This window comes from Netta rufina, assembly GCF_964035555.1.
Source record: "Netta rufina genome assembly, chromosome: 1".
NCBI lineage: Eukaryota > Metazoa > Chordata > Aves > Anseriformes > Anatidae > Netta > Netta rufina.
The window spans coordinates 487,062-510,319 of NC_140123.1; the positions used below are offsets into that span (position 1 = coordinate 487,062).

General features: G+C 46.4%; 1 protein-coding gene across 1 annotated transcript; it reads right to left on the bottom strand.

The window, feature by feature from the left end:
- Positions 1 to 6,621: 6,621 nt before the first annotated feature.
- Positions 6,622 to 22,082, bottom strand: LOC311220421 (uncharacterized protein; the record flags this gene model as incomplete). The annotated part of the gene is made up of 2 exons (XM_084303941.1): positions 6,622 to 7,590; positions 21,132 to 22,082. The coding sequence occupies 2 exons, from the start codon at positions 22,080 to 22,082 to the stop codon at positions 6,622 to 6,624; spliced, it is 1,920 nt and encodes a 639-aa protein (XP_084160067.1).
- Between the last annotated feature and the right edge of the window lie 1,176 nt (positions 22,083 to 23,258).

Genomic DNA, 23,258 nt, shown 5'->3' on the forward strand with positions numbered 1-23,258 from the left:
GGCACACAGTGTGAAGTGTAGTCATGCTATGCCATGGCACGTCCTCCACTGCAAGGGAAAAAGAAACAGCAGCATTATAAATCCTTTCCCATGGCCATGAATCCCACGGGGCTGTGACTGCGAAATGCAGTGGTATCTTATAGTTGCCGTACTAATACGGAGAGCTCTTTTCTTTCTTCTTTAGCCCAGTATGGCTATATACAGCAATGCATACTGAGCAGCCCTGAACAGGAATTGCTTGAATTCTTTTAAATACAAAACACTGCTAAATCAACATTTTAAATGATAAACCCAACAGCTGAACTTGTTTTCTTTTTTTTTTTTTTTTTTTTCTTTTTTTTTGGCAACGTTAAAAAAAAAAAAAAACTTTTTTAGTGCTTCCTGTTAAACTTCGGTTCTGCTTGAGTTTTTCCATATGTGCTGTTCTGCCCTGTCAGAAACGTACCCTGTAAAACTGCCTGTGCTGCCTCCCACGGTCCTCCAACTCCCAAGTACTGCAGCACAAACACCGAGATGCACGTATTTGTTTGTTTGTGCACATAAATTGGGGATTCATCCTTTTGTGTCTGAAAACACAGATGGAAATATCAGAACAACTGCAGAGAGAAAAATCTGATGATTATTCACCTTATTCTGTATCTATAAACTTTCCAGTAGTGTTGTGGCACAAGTAGAATGATCAGGGATCAGGGAGATATGCAAAAGCATTTGCTTTAGGTGCCCTTTTATTCTCAGGGATTAGATTTTAAAAAATACTAGGATTTAAAAGTGTTGGGAGAGAGCGCCAATTGCTGAAGCAACATCGGTGTTACAGCCCCAGAGCCGCACATCACAGCCTGCCTGGGGCAGCCCCAGAGGACCAGGGACAGAGGCACAGACCCTGCCTGACTCCTACAGAACTGCTATCTGCAGCATTACTGACTTTCTGATAATGGACTTCATGTACTATCTGTGTAAAACATGGATGCAGAATATTTTAATACAGGCTATTAATACTAATGATTTTAAAAGTAACATTTGGTTGCAATAAAATTTTTTTTTGCTGCACATCTGTGATGAAGCACTTGCCCTAAAATAGCAATCATAGTTTATTTCCCTGATGTGGGGTTTTTCCATCTTGAATCTTTGATAAATAAAGCTCATACACTAGCTTTTTATACACATTTTAAAAACAACGTAGGCAGACTGTTACCATCAAGTTGCCTGAAAGCTATTCTAGAAATGATTTTTTCAGCAAACCACTTATGTTAAGATGCAAGTGGAATGAACAAACTGCTTCAGTAATTGCCAACAAATATCTGAGCCAACTTACCTGCCAGCCACTGAAGTGTAATTATAGTATGAATCTCATTGCGAAAAATCTGCCATCCTATTCATTTCTTTTGAGAGAATGTGACTGGGAGAGACACACACACAAAGTAAATAATTCCTGGATGTTTCAATTCATCATTAGTTCTTTGGCATTGATAGATGCACCGAGGTTTTCAGAAGCAACCAACAATTTTGAACACCTTGTGTAATGAAGACCAGGTACATAAGGAGTTTGCTTTTTGTAGGGATGAAAACTGGATCTGTACCTTTACAAACACCGGTGAATGCAGATTTATTTTTCCTGGCTGATACTCCCACTAGCAAGCCCCAGTTGGCATTTGGCAAGGAGTGGGTACATGGAGACAGTAGAACCATCCAAGCCAGAGGACTAGTAGCAGCAGCCAGAGTTGCTGCTATTTATTTACTTCATCTCAATAAATATTCATAAACATTGACCAAACTTGTCCCACTGAGCCAAAATTTGTCTGAGACCAACTTCCCAGGATGAAGCTGGCATTCCCAGGCAATGCAACAGTCTTCTCCACTGAATAATCCTCTCCACTGCTCCCACCTCTAATGTGGCAGTGAGAGGGGAATACATACATGTACCTCCTCAAAAGCCCTTTGAGCCATTTCCTTATTTTTCAAAGTCTCCAATGATTTCAAATGTTCTGAAAAGAAACACTCATGAAAGGCTATCTTAATGATACCTGTTTTCTTAATGAGCTGGGACCAGTTTACTGCAGAGGTGAACTCCACTCTTTTCCACCAGATGATATCTATGTAAACTGTCCCAAAGGGTTACACATAAGGACACTTCTGATGGATTTGGCCTGATGACTTCAAGGAAATATGCTGCTTTCTAAACATAGGTGCTGCAAGATCTGTGGGGACGCCTGCCAGTAGGGTCAAAAGAATTAAGGAAGAAGATGAGCTCAGAGATGAACTTTTCTGTTTGTGTTCTCCTCCAGAGCAGCCTGCAGCCCCATGACACTCCTGTGGTACAATGTGTTCTCCTGAACAAAAGGAAAGGGGTTTCATTTGGGTGCAAAACCTAATCAGGAGGGGCCACCTACAGAGGGCTACCAGGCTGAGTGAAGCCTGCTCTGGATGGTTGCAGGTACTGTACCAGATGCCCCTGGAGACTCAAAGTGTGGATATGGAACCTATTCCAGCACCCTAACAGACTGTATAAAACCCAACTTGCAAGATTTTTTACCTCTTCTATATTTTAATTAATGTTAGTAATTGCAACTCCTTGTTGTGAATTGCTGCATTTCGGCAGCTGCACCATGACCTCCCTCACAACCCTCTGATTCAGTGTCTTGGAGCTTTTTACCTCTGGAATGATGTCTCCCAAGGATTTTGATCCGTGTGTCCAGATTTCAAAAGATGAGTACTTCTGGGAAATGTGCCAATATTCTTAATACAGAGCCCAGTGTTGTTGATGCTTGTCTTCTCCAGTTACTAGAGCTGATTAGAATTTTTCATTTGAACTGTTCCTCTTTAAAACCCTAGAAAGTCATATTGACTGCATTTGGTTTTCCTTTTCATCCCACTCCCCAAAAAAAGTACACATCAAGCCAAAATATTACTTGAGAGGGAAACGAGAAAAGAAGCATTAAGCTTTTAAAAATAATAATAATAATAATAATATTTCATCTTAACCGATGGTTTGTGGATATTTTTTTTTCCTAGCTGATTGTCGTCACTTGCAAGCAGCTGTACCTGCTTGTAACTCAGCTGCTTTCTGTTTACAAATGCACACAGGTCCTGGCTAAATCAGTTGCTCTGGGCAGGCACTTGCTCTGCTCAGAGTCAGACCAACATGCGCTACAATAAGCAGAACACGGCTTGATCCTCATCCCCCTGCCAGCCATACCACCAGCCTGTTTCTTGCCTCCAGGGACAGCCCCGGCTGCTGGCTGCTGGCCCTGCCCCAGGCCATGCCCTGGCTCAGGTAAGGGGACAGCACTGGCCAGGGCTGATGCCCACCAGGCGGTGGAGTACAGCCACCCTGCCTAGGGAGGGAGAAAGGACATATGTGGATGTGTCTGAGGTGTCCCCAGGACAGAGAACTGTCCTTACTCCTTTTCCAGTTATGGTGTAGACAAAGGCTTAGAGCACGGCAGGGTGTGCAGCAAGGCTCCACAACTATACATGTATATGGCTTTCCTTCCCTTCTTTCTTTACCCTCCTTCTCTTAAACCTTCCTCTCCCACTCCCCCCTCTCTCCCTCTCCCTCTCCCTCTCCTTCTCCCTCTCCCTCTCCCTCTCCCTTTCCCTATCCCTCTCTTCATTAAGACATACCTGTGATATATCTCACATGGCTCTTCCTCTGCCTCCTAGGAAATAGATCTGTTGGCAAGTACTATAAGCATGGAACGAAGTGCAGAGCTCAGGGCATCACAGAATAGGAATTAGCAGGTTTAAGTGGCTCATCTATCTTTTTTCTCACAACAGTTTTTAAACCACAATTAACTTTCACATTCCTAGAGGCAGCCACAAAGATCTTTGAACATATGTTCCTAAAAGACAGTACCTTATAAAGGTTCTCAGATCCTGAACATCTGCTTGGTACCCTTCAGCTGCACCAGCTGGGAAGCAAACAGGGAGACAGATGAAGCTCTGATGAACTGGGTGATGAAAGTGCACCAAATACACTGCAAGATTCACTCTGCTGCGGTCTCCAGCTGTGCTAATACATCTCCTACATGTTTTCCTCAGGCTCTTCAGTGCCACCCAAATACATGTTTGCTTGCCGTGGCAGATTTGCTGCTTCTGAGAACAGTTGTAGCCAAGAAACACAACAGTCCAGGGAGAAACTCTCTGGAAGTTTTCAGCCTGGGAGCAGTACTGTGCAAGGATCCTGTGAGCTGAGCATCTCCCCAGCAAAGCTCTTTTCTAGGCTTTTCTGCTGAGAGCTTTCTTTGTTCCCTTAGTCCTCTGATAACAGCTGGCTACCAGCACCATGCCTTAGGTGCTGGACCTTATATACTTTGAGCAAAGAGTCTCAGTGCAAGCAGGAGCTGCTGTGCCTACTGTCCAGGCAGAGGTTATGATGGTGTTCTACTGAAAAATATTTCACCTTGTGCAAGGGCCCAAAGGGATCCTCAGCAAAAATCCCAAAGGGATCCTCAGCAAAATAATTAGCTCAACACAAAGCAAAGAGTGTCCTGGGAATACTCCACTTCGGAATCTTCCCTTCTTCTTTCTATTTATTTATTTATTTACGGAGAGTTGCCCTCATTATTCTTTTCTCTTTTTATTCTAGATGCAGTGTTGAGTAAAGCAGAACAAAGAAAGACACCAACCCTGAAATATGAATATTCATCTGAAATATGAAGTGCTTAGCAACAGGCAGAGATGGCCCAGCTCCAGTGTTCAATCCTGTCCCTAAACCCTTTGCTGCTTCACTCTTCCAAGGTGAATACTGAACATTTCTTCTTTCAAGCTACCCAAAATATCATGGAATCATAGAGTTGGAAGGGACCCACAAGGATCATCGAGTCCGACTCCTGGCTCCCCAGAGGACTACCCCAAAATCAAACTCGATGTCTGAGAGCATTGTCCACATGCTCCCTGAACTCCAGCAGCTCGGTGCCGTGACCTGGGCAGCCTGTCCCAGTGCCCGACCACCTGTGGGTGCAGAACCTTTCCCTAACCTCCAGCCTGACCCTCCCCTGCCCCAGCTCCATGCTGTCCCCTCGGGTCCTGTCACTGTCCCCAGAGAGCAGAGCTCAGCACCTGCCCCTCCACTCCCCTCGTAAGTGGAGGAGCTGCAGGCCGCCATGAGGCCTCCCCCCAGCCTCCTCTTCTGTGGGCTGAACAAACAAAGTGACTTCAGCTCCTCCTTGTGCATCTTGCCCTCGAGACCCTTCCCCATCTTTGCAGCCCTCCTTTGGACACTCTCTAATAGTTTTATGTCCTTATCATATTGTGGTGCAATATGGCTTAAGACCAACAATATGGCTTAAGACCAATGAAAATACAGCTCCATCTTTTGGAGGCATGAAAGGTTTGGGGTATTTCTGCTCTGTCTGTGGGAGGAAGCAAGCCAGGAGGGTTGTGAAATCTTTCTGTTCTGCTGGCTGAGACCCATCCCATAGCAGAGGGAAAAAAATGCTGGGAGATGCTGTTAGCTCCTATCTGTGACCTTCCCCTAGGGGCCTTCACTTCCCATCTCTCTGAGGGGTACATTTGGTGCCTGGTGGCTCTCAGATGTGTAGCTGTAGTACATGATCCGTCATGCCAGGAAGATTAACCATTCCTATTACAGTTTTGAAACCCCTCTTTTTCACCAAGAGCCCCAAGGTACCATCTTGAAGCATATCTAATACAATCCTATGCTCTAGAATAATAGCTAATCCTGAAGATTGTAAGCAACTCCAACCTATAATTTCTGCATCATATAAACAGAAATAAAGAAGGGGAAAAAAAAAAAAAAGACTTCATCTCATCTTTTGAGGTTCTACAATGAATACATGTCTTTTATTGAAGATATTGTACACATACATTACACTCAATGCAAGACAATGGCTGGAACATTAGACTTGGTAAGACAGTAAGGTCCAGTGAAATAAAAACAAGGTGCAAAAGCAGCATGGTTTTTAACACTGTAGATGTGTATGGCAGTTTAGAGACACAGATGAAGATGAAGATTGAGCTTATTTTTAGGAATTAAAAATAAGAGAGTGTTGAGGGCTCACTTAACATGACCTTCAGAAAATTTTCTGTAGTGAACTTTTCCAAACTTTGGAACTGAGCTCCATCTTGTGGAGTGTTCCCAGCTGAACAAAATGGCTGAGATATTCAGAGTGGCTTCAAGCTCTTGGCTCAAGCCAAGTGGAGCTCCAGTGGAGTTTGGTGTCTTTAGCTATCTGGTGACATTTGGTGAGGGCGCAATCAGCCCATTCAAGGGAGTTCAAGTCGAGTTTACACGCTGTCTACTAGAGTTTGCATAACACGCATAACATGCTTTGCAGATATTCCTTGATCCACCCCACTGTGTAGCTTGAAAGAGAAGACCATTTTCCTGTAATTGTCTCCCTCAAACTGGGGCTTCCATTTGTGTATATCACTATCATAAATACTTGGGGTGCTTACAGGCTGTTGGAATGGATGAAAGATCATGCTAGGACAAAACATGAAGATCACAGCTCTGGGTTGAGGGACATTGTCTGAGTGGATCTGCGGTTCCTTTGTCTGGCAGTGATCCCCATGGATGCAGCATGGGGAAAGAAACCGGTCCACTAACTCTGACCAAGAAACAAGTCCACTAGCACTGTCTGGCAGAACTGGTGGAAGAAGCTACCAGTCAGATTCACTCTTCCTCCACAGTGCCCTGAACAAAGCCTCACGGATGTGGCTAGATTTTATACTGTAGATAATGGGGTTGAGAGCAGGGGGAATTATAAGGTAAGTGTAGGCCACCAAAGTTTTAACTAGAGGAGGAATATTCTTTCCAAAGCGATGAATCATGGACAGTCCGATCATTGGGATGAAGAATATTAGGACAGCACAGATGTGGGAGACACATGTATTCAAAGCCTTGAGACACTCCTCCTTAGTTGCAAGGCTGATAACAGTTTTAATGATCAGGATGTAGGACAGCACAATGAAGATTAAGTCCATCCCCACAGTTGATAAGAGAATAATCATACCATAGAAGACATTGACCTTTATATCTGCACATGCTAGGTTCATGATATCAGGATGGAAGCAAAATGAATGAGAAAGCTCAGTCTTACCACAATAGGTTAATCTTTTGAGCAAGAAGGGTATGGGAAGGAGGGAGACCATGCCTCTCAATATAATTGCTAGACCTATTTTTATGACAGTTGCCTTGGTCAGTATGGATGGATATCTCAGTGGATGGGAGATGGCAATGAAGCGGTCAAAAGCCATTGCCAGCAGCACAGAGGATTCGATGAAGGACAGTATATGGATGAAGTACATCTGAGTGAGGCAAGCATCAAACCCAATCCTTCGGATATTAAACCAAAAAATGCCCAGAGTAGTAGGCAATGTACATAAAACCAAGCCCAGGTCAGTGATTGCCAGCATGGAGAGGAAGTAGTACATTGGTTCATGAAGACTTTGGGTCTTCTTTACGATGAATAGGATCAGGCAGTTTCCCAAGAGAGCAATAAAGTAGAGTGCACAGAAAGGGATGGAGATCCAGTGGTGAAGGGCTTCCAGGCCTGGGATGCCCATCATGAGGAAAGCTGAAGGCTGATAGAAGGAGCCATTGAATTCCCACGTGGTATGTGAGTCATGCTCCATCCCAGCTCAGATCTCACATGACCTATACCTAAAACAAATCAACAACAGAAACTCCGCATAGTTGGACTCTCCACTGAATACAGAACTGGGTAATGACAAGCCCCACATCCCTCCACCTCCCCACCAACCTGTGAAAATGCCTCTGTGCTGTTTAAGCCATCATTAGAATTATCATAGTGTCACATATGACTACACTCTCAGCTGTCCATTAAACTATAAAATGAAGGAAAAGAATGAACATTTATTCTTCAAAATAAAGAGATTTTGTTTTTCTTAAAAAGAAAGTTAAAATCTTTTGGTTGAGTGCTACTACTTTACTTTTGTCCACAAATTCCACAGGTTGAATTGCTCTGCTGAGTAAACAAATGTTTTTTCTACTGTCACCCCAACCAAGACTAAGCTGCTAAGAAACTGGTTTGGTTTTGGTTCTCGCTGGAGACTGAAGGACCTGAAAATCATGAAAATTACATCTTGGTGTTAAGTTGAGATATCAAGTTTGGAAATGGATGACTAGATATGACAGAGAATTAGGCAATTAGACATCACTGATCTCAATTCAGAAGAGCAAGGATCCAGACTGAGAGGTCAAGGAAAGAGGTTTGTTCGGCCTGTAGAAGACCTCTCAGAGATGTGAAATCAACTTTCCCCTACCTACAGGGAAGCTATCAAGAATGTTCTGCATAGTGTGTGACAGGAGGATACAAATTCATATATATATATATATATATATAAGTTGAAACAAGTGAAGTTTAGACTGGATATAAGGAGAATTGTTCCTCTGTGAGAATGGTCAAGCATTGGAACAGGTCACCCAGGGAGGTGATATGATCTTAGAAGTTTTGAAGACCTAACTGGATAAAGCCTTGAGCAGCCTCATCTGACCTTCTAGCTGGCCCTGCTCTGAACAGGATATTGGACTAAAGATCTGAAGTCACTCCAACCTGAATTTTCCTACCAGCTTATGAGCATGTGCTCTTACCATAGGTTTCAGTCCTCTTGTAGGATTCAACCTTCTCAACACTATCCTGATACCTATACTGCATGAACAACAATGCACCCTAGGATGCTTGAGAGGCTAATGGGTTTCCTGAACCCTCTCTGGGCCTTCTGTGACTGAAAGGCTCTTTGGGTGGATGTGGAAAAGCAGCAGATGTGGAAAACAAGAGCCATTTAAAGGAAAATAAGTATTTGTGGCTTCAGACTTACTGTACTTTCTGTAGGATATGAAAAAAGCGAGTCAAAAAGTACCTGAATTATGAGCAAGAGGATTTACCACAACACATTTCATTTTTGAATAAACACACATATCCTCCACAACATATTTATTATGTTTCTAATATAATTTTGCTCCATTAGATTCTCAGCCTGTAATCTGATTCAAACCTCAAATAAATCCCAAAGCTTGGCAAGGACAAACATCTTCCTGCTCTGGGTCAAAAGCAGAATGCAGCTGATGGCAAGTGCGGGAGAGTCCCATAGCCATTTCCTTTCCACTCGGTCATCACTGCAAAGTCACACATCAGCATCACGAATTCCCTCAGCTGGCACACAGCCCTGCCGCCCGTTGCCAAAGGGACAAGGCACAGGAGGGCCTTGTCAGAGCAAGAGGCAGCACAGAGCTGGATGAAGCTGCCCGCCACAGGGCAGCTGGTGCTTTCCCTTCCACATCGACAGTGGTATAGGTTGGCAAAGGAAGCTGTGCAGAGGAACCTCGGGTCCCAGTTGGCAGCTTTGCCCTCCCCTGAGGTAAGACCTGTCTCTTTCTGCTGATGCCACAGCATCCGATCAGTGAGAATTAATCTGCAGACTCGTGCAATTCGGTCTCATTTGGAGACCAGGTTAAAAAAAAATCAAAAATAAAAGTGTACGCGTGCATCTATGTCTGTCTAACTGTGTCCTTTGCAGCAGCATATGGTAGATATCCAGGACTCTCAGAGATACTGAAATTCAACAGTTTTCCAGGGTTATGGAAGTAGATAAAAAGGAGAGACAGTGCACACTGGGAAAGAAAGGACTGATCATAGAATGAATCATTGAATCATAGAACGGTCTGGGTTGAAAAGGACCTTAAAGATCATCTAATTTCAACCCCCCTGCTCTGGGCAGGGTTGCCAACCAGGTTTGGTCATGACCAAATGGGCCTGTCAGGGATTCTTCTGCAAGAAAGCCTCCATGCAGAACTGACTTTGATACTGGAAACTCCTACCATGCTACACAACACTAAAAGAAATTGGCTTCACCAGCTCTGCTATTCTCTGAGCTGTGTCTGCTTTGCTGTGTGCTCCTACGGGTTACAGAGAGGAATCTCATTCCAAGCATTTTTTCCCCTCCATGTCTTATGTGTGTATATATGTATGTATACAAGTAAATAAATATGTATAAATGTATAAAATACTTATAATACGTAAAATATAAAAGCACATATGCATGTTTATGTACATTTACATATATAATATGTATATTACTTGTATAGATACCATATAACACACACATATGTTACATGTCCCAGCTGACTATTGCAGGGGCAATTACACTTTTCACACTGCAGCCCTAACAAGGAAGCCTATGCCCATACAAGAGGGTATGAATTTAAAGATTAATGGCAGCACCTGAGCAGCATTAGTAGCCAGCCTAGGCGCAACAGAAAACTGTACTCCTGCTCAAGGCACAATTCAGCTGCACCACCCTCCTTCACTCTCCGTCACTCAAAGGCCACCTTCTTGCCTGTGTCTGACCTTGATTTTCATGCAGGAGCTTCAGCAAAGTCTTGGTGTTTTAAGGACATCTCCTCAGCCTAGGCAAGCGCGGGGGCTGGGGAAGGATGAGACCAAGACATCTGGTTTTGAGCATCTGAATGGAATGGAGGGTCAGTCGCTCAGCAGAGGACGCTTAGCAAAGGGACTCTGGGGACACAGCACCCACAAAGCCAAATTCCTGTTGACTTTAAAGGCAAGAACAGGAACATGCCATTCCCACCGGCTGAGCTGGGCCATCAGACAGGGGGAGCACAGCCTGACCTGTGCACGAAGCCCATCACGCAGCAGTGAGCAGTGCCACAATGGCTGGGTCATCCCCAGTGGTATCTCAGCTCTGCTGCATGCCAGCACTCCCTGGCAGTGCTGACATTGCAGCCACCCACCCCACTCAGCACTCCCAGCCCCACAGGACCCCTGCAGTGCTGTGGACATCCCCAGCAGTGCTTTGGGGGCGCACATCCCCACCCACGAGGGGTCCTGCCCCATAAACCACAGCCGCTGCACTAGGAAAAGAGGGAGCGCGATGTGCTGGTGATGAAGAGGATGCTAATTGCCCAGGGAACTTACCAGGTGCGGTGGCGAGGCCCGTGTGCCTTACGACCTGCGATGCAGAGGAAGAGCCCGTGTCCACGCAGCGTGGGGAGGGCAGCGCTTATAAGGCGCCCCGAGGACTGGCCCGTCCTGGCCTCGCAGCCAATCAATCGGGAGCCGCCGGAGCCCGAGCTCCCCGTGCGTAAACAGCATGAGACGTACGAGTGAAAATAGTGTGTGAAGTAAATGATCTTTTCCATTTATGATGCTCTCCCAGCAGGCATGATTTTCTCCTGATGGTTTATTGGGCGACGGGTTTATAGCCTCCTGTGATTTATGGCTGGCAATGCTGCAGCATGCTGGCAATACACACAATTTTTATTGTGAGAATGGATCTGTAATGCAAATAATAATAAATTTTGCAAGGAGTGTGTTTGCAGCATTTCTCCAAGGGAATAACAGAGGTGAAATGGTGCTGGCTGTCCTCTCTTTATAACCAGTGAGACATGAAATGTTTAATTAAAATCATAATATGTTGCACAATAAAAATAAACTCAATATTACAAAGCCAAACACAGACACATTAGCAGATATCCTCTCAGATGTCCCAGAAGTCTGTTGTATCTAGATGTCTCGTGGTAATAAATTTATCTTTACCACCTCAGCTGTGAGGTGGAAATTGCTATTAACCCCTATTTCTGTGGCTGCCAGACCAAGGCATACAAGGGCAAACCTAGTGGTCTTCCCCATTCTTCTCTATGGTAAATCCAGTCACTGGACCTAGGAGATACTTCTGTAGTAGGAAATTAGACCATACTGGGGCACTGCCCACTATCAACACCAGTAAATTTTTGTAGTGCTCCCTGGTATGGTGCTGACCTGAGCCAACTGCACTTCAGCAACTCCCAGGCAGGGGTTCAGGCACCTCCATGGGCAGTTTGCATGTGGCCACCTCTTTTTAGAGGCCGGGGGGTTTGCTAGCCTGATCACAGACCTCCTGGTGCCAGCTGTCTCCAGCACCAAAGAGCAGATAATTTACAAGCACAGGCTTAAGGCACTTGTCTGCTCCTATCTGGTTGTTAAACCTCACAGCCAGACTTGTGGCTGAATACACTGAGTCTTCATGACACTCATCCAGCTGGTTCTGGCATCTCAAAAAAAGAGAGAGAGAGGAAGAGGAGCTATGAAAGCTAAACACATCTTAGAATGAGCATGATTAGAGGTGTGGAATAGATCCCTCCAGAAACAGGATTATTGGACAAGGACACTTCAGCCTTGAGAAGAGACAACAAGGCAATACAAGAAAGGTCCATGAGATAATGAAAAGGGGAGAGAAAATAAATCTGGAATGATTCCATTCATTGACACTGGATGATGTGTTCAAAAAAGTATTAAAAGTATTAATGCATGAGAGATTCATTCATTTCTATTAACCATGATGGGCCTTCCTGGGAAGCTTCTACGCTGATTACTAGACACTGCGTTATGTGCCAAGGGAAGGACCAACTGCAAAAAACCTCCCTAAATGCCCATTAATGGCCATTCTTCAAGGCAGGATAAAGGCTGCAGGGACCTTTAGTTTCATCCAGTAGAATAGTTCTTATTTTGCAGTGCAAACCAGCTATAGCCAGAGAACATCTTTACACTGGAAAATGACAGCTGCATGGGTGCCAGCCATAACAAACACAAAACTCAAACATGGTGTGAGGGATTCAGAGCAGCTGAGATGCCACCGTGCAGAGTGGAAGCAGGAGGCTACCCTGGAGCAGCAGGGAGAGGAGAGTGTCCTGCAGCAGTGGAAAAAGATGCTGCAAAGAGATGGGAACAACCATGCCTGCAGGGCAAAGTGTCACGGGCTGAGCTGGCAGGAAAACCCGAGGCTAGGCAAGGAGTGGACATTGAAACAGGTGGGCATGGGCATGGAGTCACCACCACAAAGGTTTTCATGAATACATTTCAGTAATGGTTTCAGCTGAGCTGATCCTGTCTCTGGGCAAAGGTGCAGATGAGCTACTCTCACAAGGGCCCTTCCAGAATTTTTCTCCACAGCTCTCAAGACAAAGCATGACCTTGACTCTCTTTGGACTGACCCAATCTGTGGAAATGACATGGTATGTCTTTCCCTTCTCTCCCTATAGCCCAGCTGCATGCACACACTCGTCTTTCATGCACCTTAGCACCTTTAGTTTCTTTCCCCTGGACTCTACCATCATTTACTGTACATGCCAGGCCATTTTCAGTGCTGTTAGTTCAGCCTCCCTCACTGGGAGGATGCAGACAAACTGTGTTGAGCAGGCCCTCCTTTGCAGGAGGAAGCAATGATCCAGTTTGCAAGCTTCAGCATCACCCCTAGGAACTGCCAAGGAGAAAATTTCCCCTCGTTGCCTACCCTGCATATATTGATAGATGACCTACTTCTGACATGAATTTAGGGCTTGAAAGTCCTCTCAGGACCTGCATGCCAGGCAGCTTGGTAGCATTGGCACAATAAGAAGGGTTGCACGGGGTCTTCTGGAGATGGCTTGGAGTTGAAAATGACTGCTCAGGGTTATCCAGCAGACCCAGGGCTGAATGAGGAAAAGCGCTCAGGCTTACAGCAGCCACAGTAAAACACCCAACACTGATATTGTTTGAATCACCAGACTTGAAGTAACTCCACCACATGCTTATTGTGCAGTGTAAGATTGATTCATCTTGCACTAGATATACTCAAAATCTTGATTCCCTCTGATTTGTGTCTCAAGAATCACCCATGTGCCCCAAGCTTCCTGAAGATCTTTGTATAGTGTGCTATCACCCAGCTGTATTTGCCAGTTTGCTGCTTAATTCCTTTTCCCAGCGGCATAGGTACTGAATGTGTATAGGAAAGGATGTAAAGATATGTTCTTCTATTTTCCCATTAAAAACAAGAACAAAAAAAAGCTTTCCCAGAACCACTGATGAGGGGGAACACAGCCACCACTTGGCACAGCATCAATCTATTTGCTGGAAATGTTTACAGTTTGAGCCTCAGCCAGCCCTAATCATATTTACTGTATAGGCCAGAGTTCAGTCTTTGATTAGTGATGGACTCTGAGAAGGGATGGCAAGGAGGGAAGGGAAAGGAGGGGGCTTGGCCCTCCCACACAAAAGCCTTTAGAAGACCCTGTTCAACATAGGATTAACACTCGTAACACTCGGGAAGCTAATGCTCATTGGAGATATGCAAAGAAAAAATAAGGAAAGGGTTTAATAAGATCCAGGAGAACAGAATCACCATTGCTACCTGAAATCACCATGTTAGCATGGTGATTTCCATGGTGATTTTCTCGGCCACAAACTGAGAGGGAGCCCTGCCCATGCACAGATCTGAACTGATAGCTGAGGCTGCAGTGCTCAAACCCAGAGAAAATTATGCTACTGTGGAGGTTTCTTGTCCCTCCAAACCAGCAGTGTCCCCAAATGTGGCTCCGGACCTTGGAAATCCCCTTGCAGAGGGGGAGAAAGGAAGACAGGGCATGTCCTTCAACCTTCTCTGCTTTGGAAACCTTCAAAAATACAGTCTGTTTGATCATACACTGCTTTCTTTGGCAACAGCGGCTGTGTTGAGCTGGACAAAAATATCCCAGCTGCCTGGAAGGAGGGATGATTGCGGCACAAGAGGGATGTCTTCTCCTTGTTGGCAGGCTGTCCTCTCGCTTGCCACCAAAAGGAGCAGCTGACTGCTCTCACACCAGCAGCTCCAAGCAGTGACGCAACGTTTTTTGAAGTCAGACATCTACTGGGGCCCAAAGATAGCACTGAAGAGAAGAGCTCGGCAGGACCTGGACTCAGCCCAACTGCTCTAAAGAAGGATCCCCCAAAGGACCTGGCAGCTCTCCTGGGCCATAGTGCTAGGGGGGAATCCCTCTGCTGCTGAGCCCTGCGGATGACCAGGTAGGGTCAGGTAACCATCCAGGGCAGGTGCAGTGGGTTAAACACCGGGGATCCAGCAGCTCCTTGCAGCCAGCAGTTGTTGCTGGTCCCTGCTGTGTGCATGTTGAGGGCTGGAGGTGGTGGAACTGGTGGGCTCAGGACTACAGTCCTGGCTTAAAAGGCTGTGGTGGTTTTACTCGGGTGGGCAGCTGAGCTCCACCACAGCCACTCTCTCACTCCCCCTCCTCAAAGGGAAAGGGGGAGAAAATACGATGCAAAGGGCTCCACACAGCGGGTCTCCTGCAAGCTATGTTTGAGATACCTGAGCTGACTGCAAGACTTCTTGCAGTCTGAACTGCAAAATACAGGATTGAGGGAAGGTGAAGCACAGTTGTGGCTCTGTTCAGGTATTTCAGCACAGGGCTTCTGGGCAACTTCCAGAACTGCAGAAACCCTTACTGGCTCTGGCCCTGTGCTGAATACCCTGCCAGAAAAGCATTGTGCAGTAGCTGTGATTAAAGACCTCCCAACCTCTCCCAGGGTCTGTAATACAGCTGTGTTTCTGTATTTAGTGTTCATTATCATGTTGATCATACAGTTTTCCAAAACACTGATAGGTTTCTGTGAATTTGCACCCACAATATAAATTCTGGGAAGCAGTGAAAGCCATGCTGGTGTCTGCGAAATCCTGAGATATATGCAAAGAAAATCCTCATTCAGTAGCTGCTAATAAAAGTCAGCTATCTGCTGGAGCATCACAGTCTCTAGCTCTATTATCCATCCTAAACCTGGCCCCCTTTAACTTCACTGCCTTATGAGCAGCTGGGTGACCTCAACACAGAGCCTGGAAGGAATTACAGAGGCACACGGTGCCTTTCCAACAGGGTCTTACACAGGAAACAGAGCAGTTAAACCTGCACAAAGTGCTTTTAAGTCTGTACAACTGCAATTTTTTCAGAGGCCAAACCACCTGGACTGTTTCAGCACAAAACCAGTGTTTTTAATTGAAATAATCACAAAAGCCCTGGATAAACTGGAGTTGTGTAAACCAATTTCCTGTGCTGCCACGAGTGACACACAAGAGATCCTTGGTCACTGGTGCTCAATCCTGCAGAAATGAATGAGCTCTTGTATGGGCAAACATTGACATATTTAATGCCTGACTAGGTACATCAGGTAAATAATACAATGAGGGGATTCAGAAAATGCAGAAAAGGACAGGGAGTTCTGTCACAAAGACGGCAAACTCTCTGCTTTTAATGTGTGGGGTGGAAAATCAAACAGTCTGAGAGAAATCTGCAAACACTGCAGAGCCCTGTATCTCATTTTCCCATATTAAGTGAAGCTGGTGGACAGACGTGACTCACAGGCAACTGAGATGTGAATGTAGGCCAACATGACCTGCATACAATTTGGTGAAAGACAAACTAAAGCAGCATCGTGGACAGCAAACCTCCACCGGCAGACTGACATATCTGAGGGCTGTAAATAAGAGCTGGGATGCAATGAGTTTCCCCTGATTGGAAGGAATCTTGAGGCAAAACTGAGAAACTTGCTGCCCCAGAGAGAGCAGCATTGCCTGCTCCCAAATCTTAGCGGTGCATGCTGCGGCTGTCAGACAAGTGTTGCTCCTTAGAGGTCTCCTTACAGGCACAGTTCCCACTTTCTCATGCTCCTCTTCTGCAGCACTGCTCCAGCAGGAATGGCCAGCAGGAGAGGCACTGCATGAGAGACCATTCGATTGCCAGAAAGCACCTACAGACAGCAAAATTCAAAGAACCAGGGGAAAACACCAGTGTGGAAAGAAAGGCTTGTTACACATAGCAGCATCACCTGTATTAGAAGAGCAGCTTTCCTTTTCCCCGGTGTCACCAGCAGAGAAAAAACGTCCCCTGCCCATAGGTATGAGCTGCCCATCTCTTGCTAGAGGTGACAGTGGGAGGCTCAGGCACCTGCACTCTTATGGGAAACTTTTACCAAGTGTCTAAAATGGGGTTAAATAAATCCAAGTGCTTGCTGGAGGCAGAAGCAGCCATGGCCTGCCCTGCATGAACACTTCCTTCTCAGGAAGAAAAAGAAGAGTGAAAAAGAAGAGTTGTGCGAATTAATCAACACAGAAGGTTTCCAGGTTGTCTGGCCCCATCTGGATCAAGGTGCATGTGTGCCACAGGTATTTCCCATTTGTCTTTGTCTTGCAAGGTTTAGATAGGCCAAAATTCTCTGATACCATTTTCCAAAGGTTGAACATTTTTCAGGTTCTGATCTCACTGACATATTTTGTATTCTGTAGGTTGAAAGAGTTCCACTCTGATAAGGTCGAATATGTTGATTCACCTTTATCAGTCTGCTGTAATTTCTCTGCATTACAGAGCAGGGCACTGGGCTGCACCACAACAGCAACAGCAGGGTCTTCTGGTTCATGCTAAAATGTTGTGTCTCCCAGTGTCTGTGCTGGGGGGAAGGCTGCACCTGGTCAGCTGGGTTAACACTGTCTCTTAAAAAGCAGAGCTGTCAGATTTATGCCATGATTTTAAGAAGATACCACCACTGGTATCTCAGTAACAGCACTGAGGAAATGAAAGCAGAGCTATGAGGTGAGATAGTAACGAGGTTACGTTGCTAACTGCTATCACTTCTCAAATTAAATCACTGTGACATCACCGAGCCAGTGGAAATTCAGTCTGGCAAGTGAGAGATGTTATCAGGTGGCTCTGCTGTCCAAAGGCACTGGGATAAGAATCAAGCAGATTTCGTAATTGAAATCTGAGTTATTGAGGCTGAGTGAAGTCAGAATCTTGTTGCTGGTCATGCATTTGCAATTATTTTTCCTGCCCATCAGGATGGATGTCTGATGATTAAAAATATGCTGTTTTCTGGACTCTCGTTTCTACAGCCCCGAGCCAGGAATGCAGTGCCCTGCAGCTGAAGCAGAGACGAACACCTATCAACTGCTCTAAAGATCATCAAAGCCACGATGCTCCAGTTTTACGCTGCCCATCCTCTGCTGGTCACAAAAGTCACAGACAATTTGGTCAAAAGGGACTTGTAGAGGCTGTCTAGTCACTGAGGCAGGATTTTTAAAATCGATCAACTTTGAGAGGGATTGACTCCCTTTCTCTGCAAGAGCCTGTCCCAGTGGTACGGCCAAGAGACGCAGACGAGGTGCCGAGAGGAGGAGGAGGAGGCAGCAGACACGGGCTGCCCAGGGCTGTAACAACCAGGGACACTGGCAGCCACGCTGCCTCACCTCCTCCCACAGCTGGAGATTAGGATTATTCTGCAAATCCTGAAGCTTGCCCAGCACAGCCCACCAGCAGCTAACAGACTTCAGCTTCTTGAGGGATACCTGCGGATCGAGGGCTGATACGTGACCTAGAGAGCTCCTCAGCACCCCAGTGGGTCGGATGCACAGGGTGAAATATAAGATGAAGGGTTCCCTGTGTCAGATGTGGATTCAAGGGTGAGATTTACTTTGAGGTTTTCTTGCCTGACCTTACTGAGCAGCTCAGCTCACCTTACAGCAGAGATACTCTGCAGCTCCACGGACTGCATTGACTCACCCAGCACCACTGGGACGCTGAACGCAGAGCTGCATCTAGGGGAACTTCACTGGATTTTTAGAATTTTTCCTGAGCACTTTGAAAATCTGCATTTCCTTTTATGGTGCTCCTGTGTCGTATACTTAAAATGTTCCATTCATTTTAGCTTCAACCATGATGTACTTCATTCTCAAGGCTGGGATTGATGTATGAAATCTGTTTACTGGAGCTAAAAGCTGCTCTGTCTGGCAATGTGCAAACATACGGATATAGAGGTGTAAACAGAGGACTTTGTGGCTTAAAACTAGATCAGAAGATGAGCCCATGTCCAGTTCCAAAGAAAAACCAAACTTCTTCCCAGTGAACATGTAACCCTTCTCAAGATCACTCCATTCATGATTTACTACAATGTTCCCTGAAACTAAACAGGACCTCAGAACCATGAAATCCCTTGACACATAAACAGAAGAGTTATATGGCTGTTACGAAAAATAATAAAATGAACGATGTCCCAAATGTCTCACTGGTATGCTTTAGAGTATCCCAGAACTGCCCCAGTTTCAGAGGTTGTTTATGGCCCCCTTTGAGTTCAGCTGGGGCCTGTTTTTGTGTCCTGCAGAGCAGATGAAGTTGTACCAGCAAGAAAGGGGTGCTGCTGTAGAGTCTTCACCCTTTCCTGGAAGAAATCCTCTGTGAAATTTGTTGGTACAAAACCAGCTGAATCCACTGCAATGGTTGTGCGTGGTTAGCTGTTTCTGTAGGAAATTTGCTGACCCAATTAAAATGTGAGACTGGAAAAAACACAGATGTTGACCAGAATAAGAAGCAAGTGAGGCAGCAATTGGACATGATTTATTTTCACATCCCTTTATAGCATTATCAAAGCTACTGTACTTACCTGGCATTGGAGGTGCTGGTGTGAAGATGACAGTTTACACCTTCTGCTGGCAGGAGAGAATTTTGTGAATAATATATATTCACAAATATGTAAGTACAGGGCTGAGCAAATGCAGATAAGAGAAAGGGATCGACAGGTGGAAAGCACTTGTAGAAAAAATGGAATGTACATTATTACTTTTGGCGCCATTAGTGGAAAGTCAAACAGAGAAAAGCAAACAGCGAACGCAGGGAAGACGCGTGGTCCTGTCAATTATTAAATGAAGCCAGCAAACCGCCGTGACTCACAGCCAGCTGGAGAACAAGCAGGCATAGGGGAGCTGCTTGTTTTGCTAATGCAAGCCTCAGGGTAGCAAGGTACCTGGCCCAGATACTCCGGAAAGTGAGTGAGATGATTTTTGAATAAATACAAACATGGAATAAATACGAATGAATATTACTACAAATCCCAGTACTCAGCACACAGACCTTTCGGAACTGCCGTACATTAGCTGCACTCTGTTCGTGAGTGAAAAGCCATCTCCAGGAGGGCTGGGAAGTCCCATTTAACACAGGACAGACAAATTGCTGTATCACGCCTGTCCTTGGAAGGAGAGGCGTGCGCTGCTTTGGGCTCAGAGCCCCAGTGTCAGTCAGCACGGCTTGGTTGAAACAAATGAGGTGCTCTTAGTTTAGCCCAGTTGTGGATTTTCCCTGTGCGGTGAAAGGTTCAAAACAGCCACCAGATTTGTTGACAGCTGACAAGCATCAAATGCATTCACCTCAAAGCAGCCTAGGGAATTATTCTGCACCTACAGGAACTGCTCTGCACCATCCACAAGCTGCTTACAGCAGTGTTTGCTCTTCCCCACAGCATCCCCAGCCTGACTCACTCACTGCAATCAGCAAAACACCCAAACACACATTAAAGTGCTTGTTCTAGTGGCCACAAAACAACTTGCATGGGATGTTTGCACAGTGTAACACTGCTGAGAGTTCAGGTTTCTGTGGTTAGGTCCCCAGCTTCCAACCTCTTGCTGGCAGATCAAAGCAGCTTGCCTATTTCAGCAGGAACGTGGGAACACGCTATCTACAGCTCATAGTTTTGTCTGGGTGATGCCAGTCAACCCTTTGGGAACACTGATTGTGAAGGCTTGACCTTCTTTTGACACCCAAATCCTGGCCATCAGAGCTGAAGCTAACCAGACCATTGTGCAGTATCGTGGCCCTGCTGCATGCTGTGCTGGAACTGCTGGCTCCAAGAGGAGAGAAGCTGCATGTGAGTAATGGGATGCACCAAAGCGAAAAAAGGAAAGGTAGAACTTGGCTGATGCTCATGGCCACCTTCCCAGAGCTGAAGGCTCTATCTCCTGGTAATTCTCGCACCAGCAGACGTACAAGCAGCAGTTGGAGTTAAAACTTCATTACTGTGAAGAAGTGAATCACGTTATTTGTATAGCAAAAGCTGAGGAGTCTCGTGTGATCACACAACCCTGGGAACTGAGAGTTTAATACAATCGAAGGATGTGGGGATGTTTGTAATTAAAAGCACAAGTCTGGTAACACTGTATTTCTTCAGGGACCAAAGGTGCCATTAGCAGCGAGTGCCTTGACCAGAGCCTGCTCTCAGCAGTCCCCTCTCCCCGCCTGCAGAGCAGGGACAGCTTCATCGCATGTCCGCCCCAGCTCTGCCCTCTTGCAGAGCTGCTGAGAAGTGGAGCCTCCCGAAACGGGAGGTGGAATACAGTGAATTGCCATAATCCATCCCTCCATGAGAAGGAAAAGAGCTGTACTGCAGACAGGGTAACTGATTTCTCCTGGGGAGCGACACGACGTGAGTGACTTTTCTCTGAGACAGGGAATTGCCTGAGAGCAACCTACCTGGAGAGGAAAGGGAGGGGGAGACTGACCTGGGCACGTTGTCTCTCCAGGGCTAGGCATGCTGCTGGCTCCTTCTCTGACAGAGGAGGATGAGGATCCTCCTGCGGATCTGCTTGGTTTTCCAGCTGTACACAAGGGGGTTCAGGACCGGCGGCACCAGGAGATAGGCATCGGCCATGAGTGCGTGAGTGAGGGGGGGCAGGTGCTTCCCAAACCTGTGCATGACAGACAGGCCAAGGAGTGGGATGTAGAAGATCAGGATGGCGCAGAGGTGGGAGATGCACGTGCTAAAGGCTTTGGCTCGTGCTTCCTGGGAGATGATGCTCAAGATGGCCCTGATGATCATCGTGTAAGACAGGAGGATAGTCAGGGAGTCCAGGCCCTTGGTGAGCATCACCATGGTCAGCCCATACACGCTGTTGACCCTGACATCCCCACAAACCAGCCTCAGCAGGTCCTGGTGCAGGCAGAAGGAGTGAGACAGGACATGGGACCTGCAAAAAGGCATCTTCTTTATGAGGACAGCAACAGGGAGCACCACACAGATGCCCCGCACGAAGATCGCTGCTCCTGCCTTCATTATCAGGGTGCTGGTCAGGACAGAGGCATAGCGCAAAGGGTAGCAAATAGCAATGAAGCGGTCGAAGGCCATGGCCACCAGGACCCCAGACTCGATTTCAGAGAAGGAGTGGATGAAGTACATCTGGACAATGCATGCCTCAAAGTGGAAGGAGGTGGACTTAAAACAGAAAACAGCCAACATGGTGGGCAGGGTGGTGAGAGATAAGCCCAGGTCTGCCATGGCCAGCATGGAGAGGAAGTAGTACATGGGTGTGTGGAGGCTGTGGTCGGTCTTTATCATCCAGAGCAAGGTGCAGTTCCCCAGGAGCATGAGGAGATACAGACAGCAGAGAGGCAATGCCATCCAGTAGCTGCTCATTGGCAGACCAGGAATCCCAGTGAGGATGAAGGTCAGGGGACTGGGCCCAGTCCTATTGGAAGCCGACATCTCGTGCTCCGAGGGTCCACGGGTCTGAAATAACAGATCATTCTGGAATGACAGCCCTGCTATGGGACAGCCCACACTCCCCAGCTATAACAGTGTAGTGGAGACGGGCCCCCAAAAGCCAAGAAACATCTGCACAGTTGCCCTTGTGCGTATCCATCACATCAACCAGAGCCACAGTGGGCCAGCCACAGGACTGCTGTCTGGGCTGTGCACAGCAGCAAGTGAGGAGAGAGCAGCGCAGCATTTACTGCGTGTCATACCCCACACACCACCACCACCCCAGTTGTGGCCCCCACCCTTTAAGTACCTCAGGTTTTGGGAGGTGCTCAGACCTTTGAGAAGTGCCCAGATGCTGCCCAACAGCACAGGCAGGGTGAGAGCTGGGTGTTGGGGGCAGCTGGGGCAGGGCTCTGCAGCCAACATTTGTTCTGGTCCGAAGGCAGCCAGGCCACCAGAGATAACATCTCACTCTGAGACGAGAAGTAGCCCCATTATAATTGACTCTGTATTGATTTCTTCCCTTTTTGTTTAATCACGGCAAAATGTATGATGTTTTAGGGAGCTTTATCAGCTAAACCTGCAGGTCAATTAACCAAACTAACCCTGATGGAAGGAAAATGAATTTGTGCTTTACAGCTGACAAAAAGGTTAAATGGAAAGGAAGAGATTCGGGGGCTCAGCTTTGACCGAGAACCCTAAGTGGTGTTTCATCTGCCTGAGGCCATTAGGAAACCCAACGGCAAACAGTGCAAAACCAGACAGCAAACACTGTGTTCCCATTTAGCACTCCAGGCAGCCTGCCTTCTGGGGCAGCGTCACAGCCCGGGGGCACGGGTGATGCTCAGCAGCATGAAGCAAGGCCAGGTGGGGGAAATTTCCAGAGAAAAATTCCAAGCAGGCTTCTCAGCAAATGCAGTTAAATTTAGTGCATCTTAAAAGCACCAGCTGAGCAGCCAGCGGTCATAGCAGCACAGCCTCACCCATGCACATCTATTCAGCTGGAAATAAATACATTTTGTGTAACCGAGGAGCTGATGATTAATACTTATTCCAGAATTTGTCTGCACACACACCAGCACACTCTGAGACTTCATCTGCTATTAGAAAAACAAAATTTAAAAAAATCAAGATTTCACATGGACAAAGGGTCAGGCCTGAAGAACAGCTGCTGTGCCT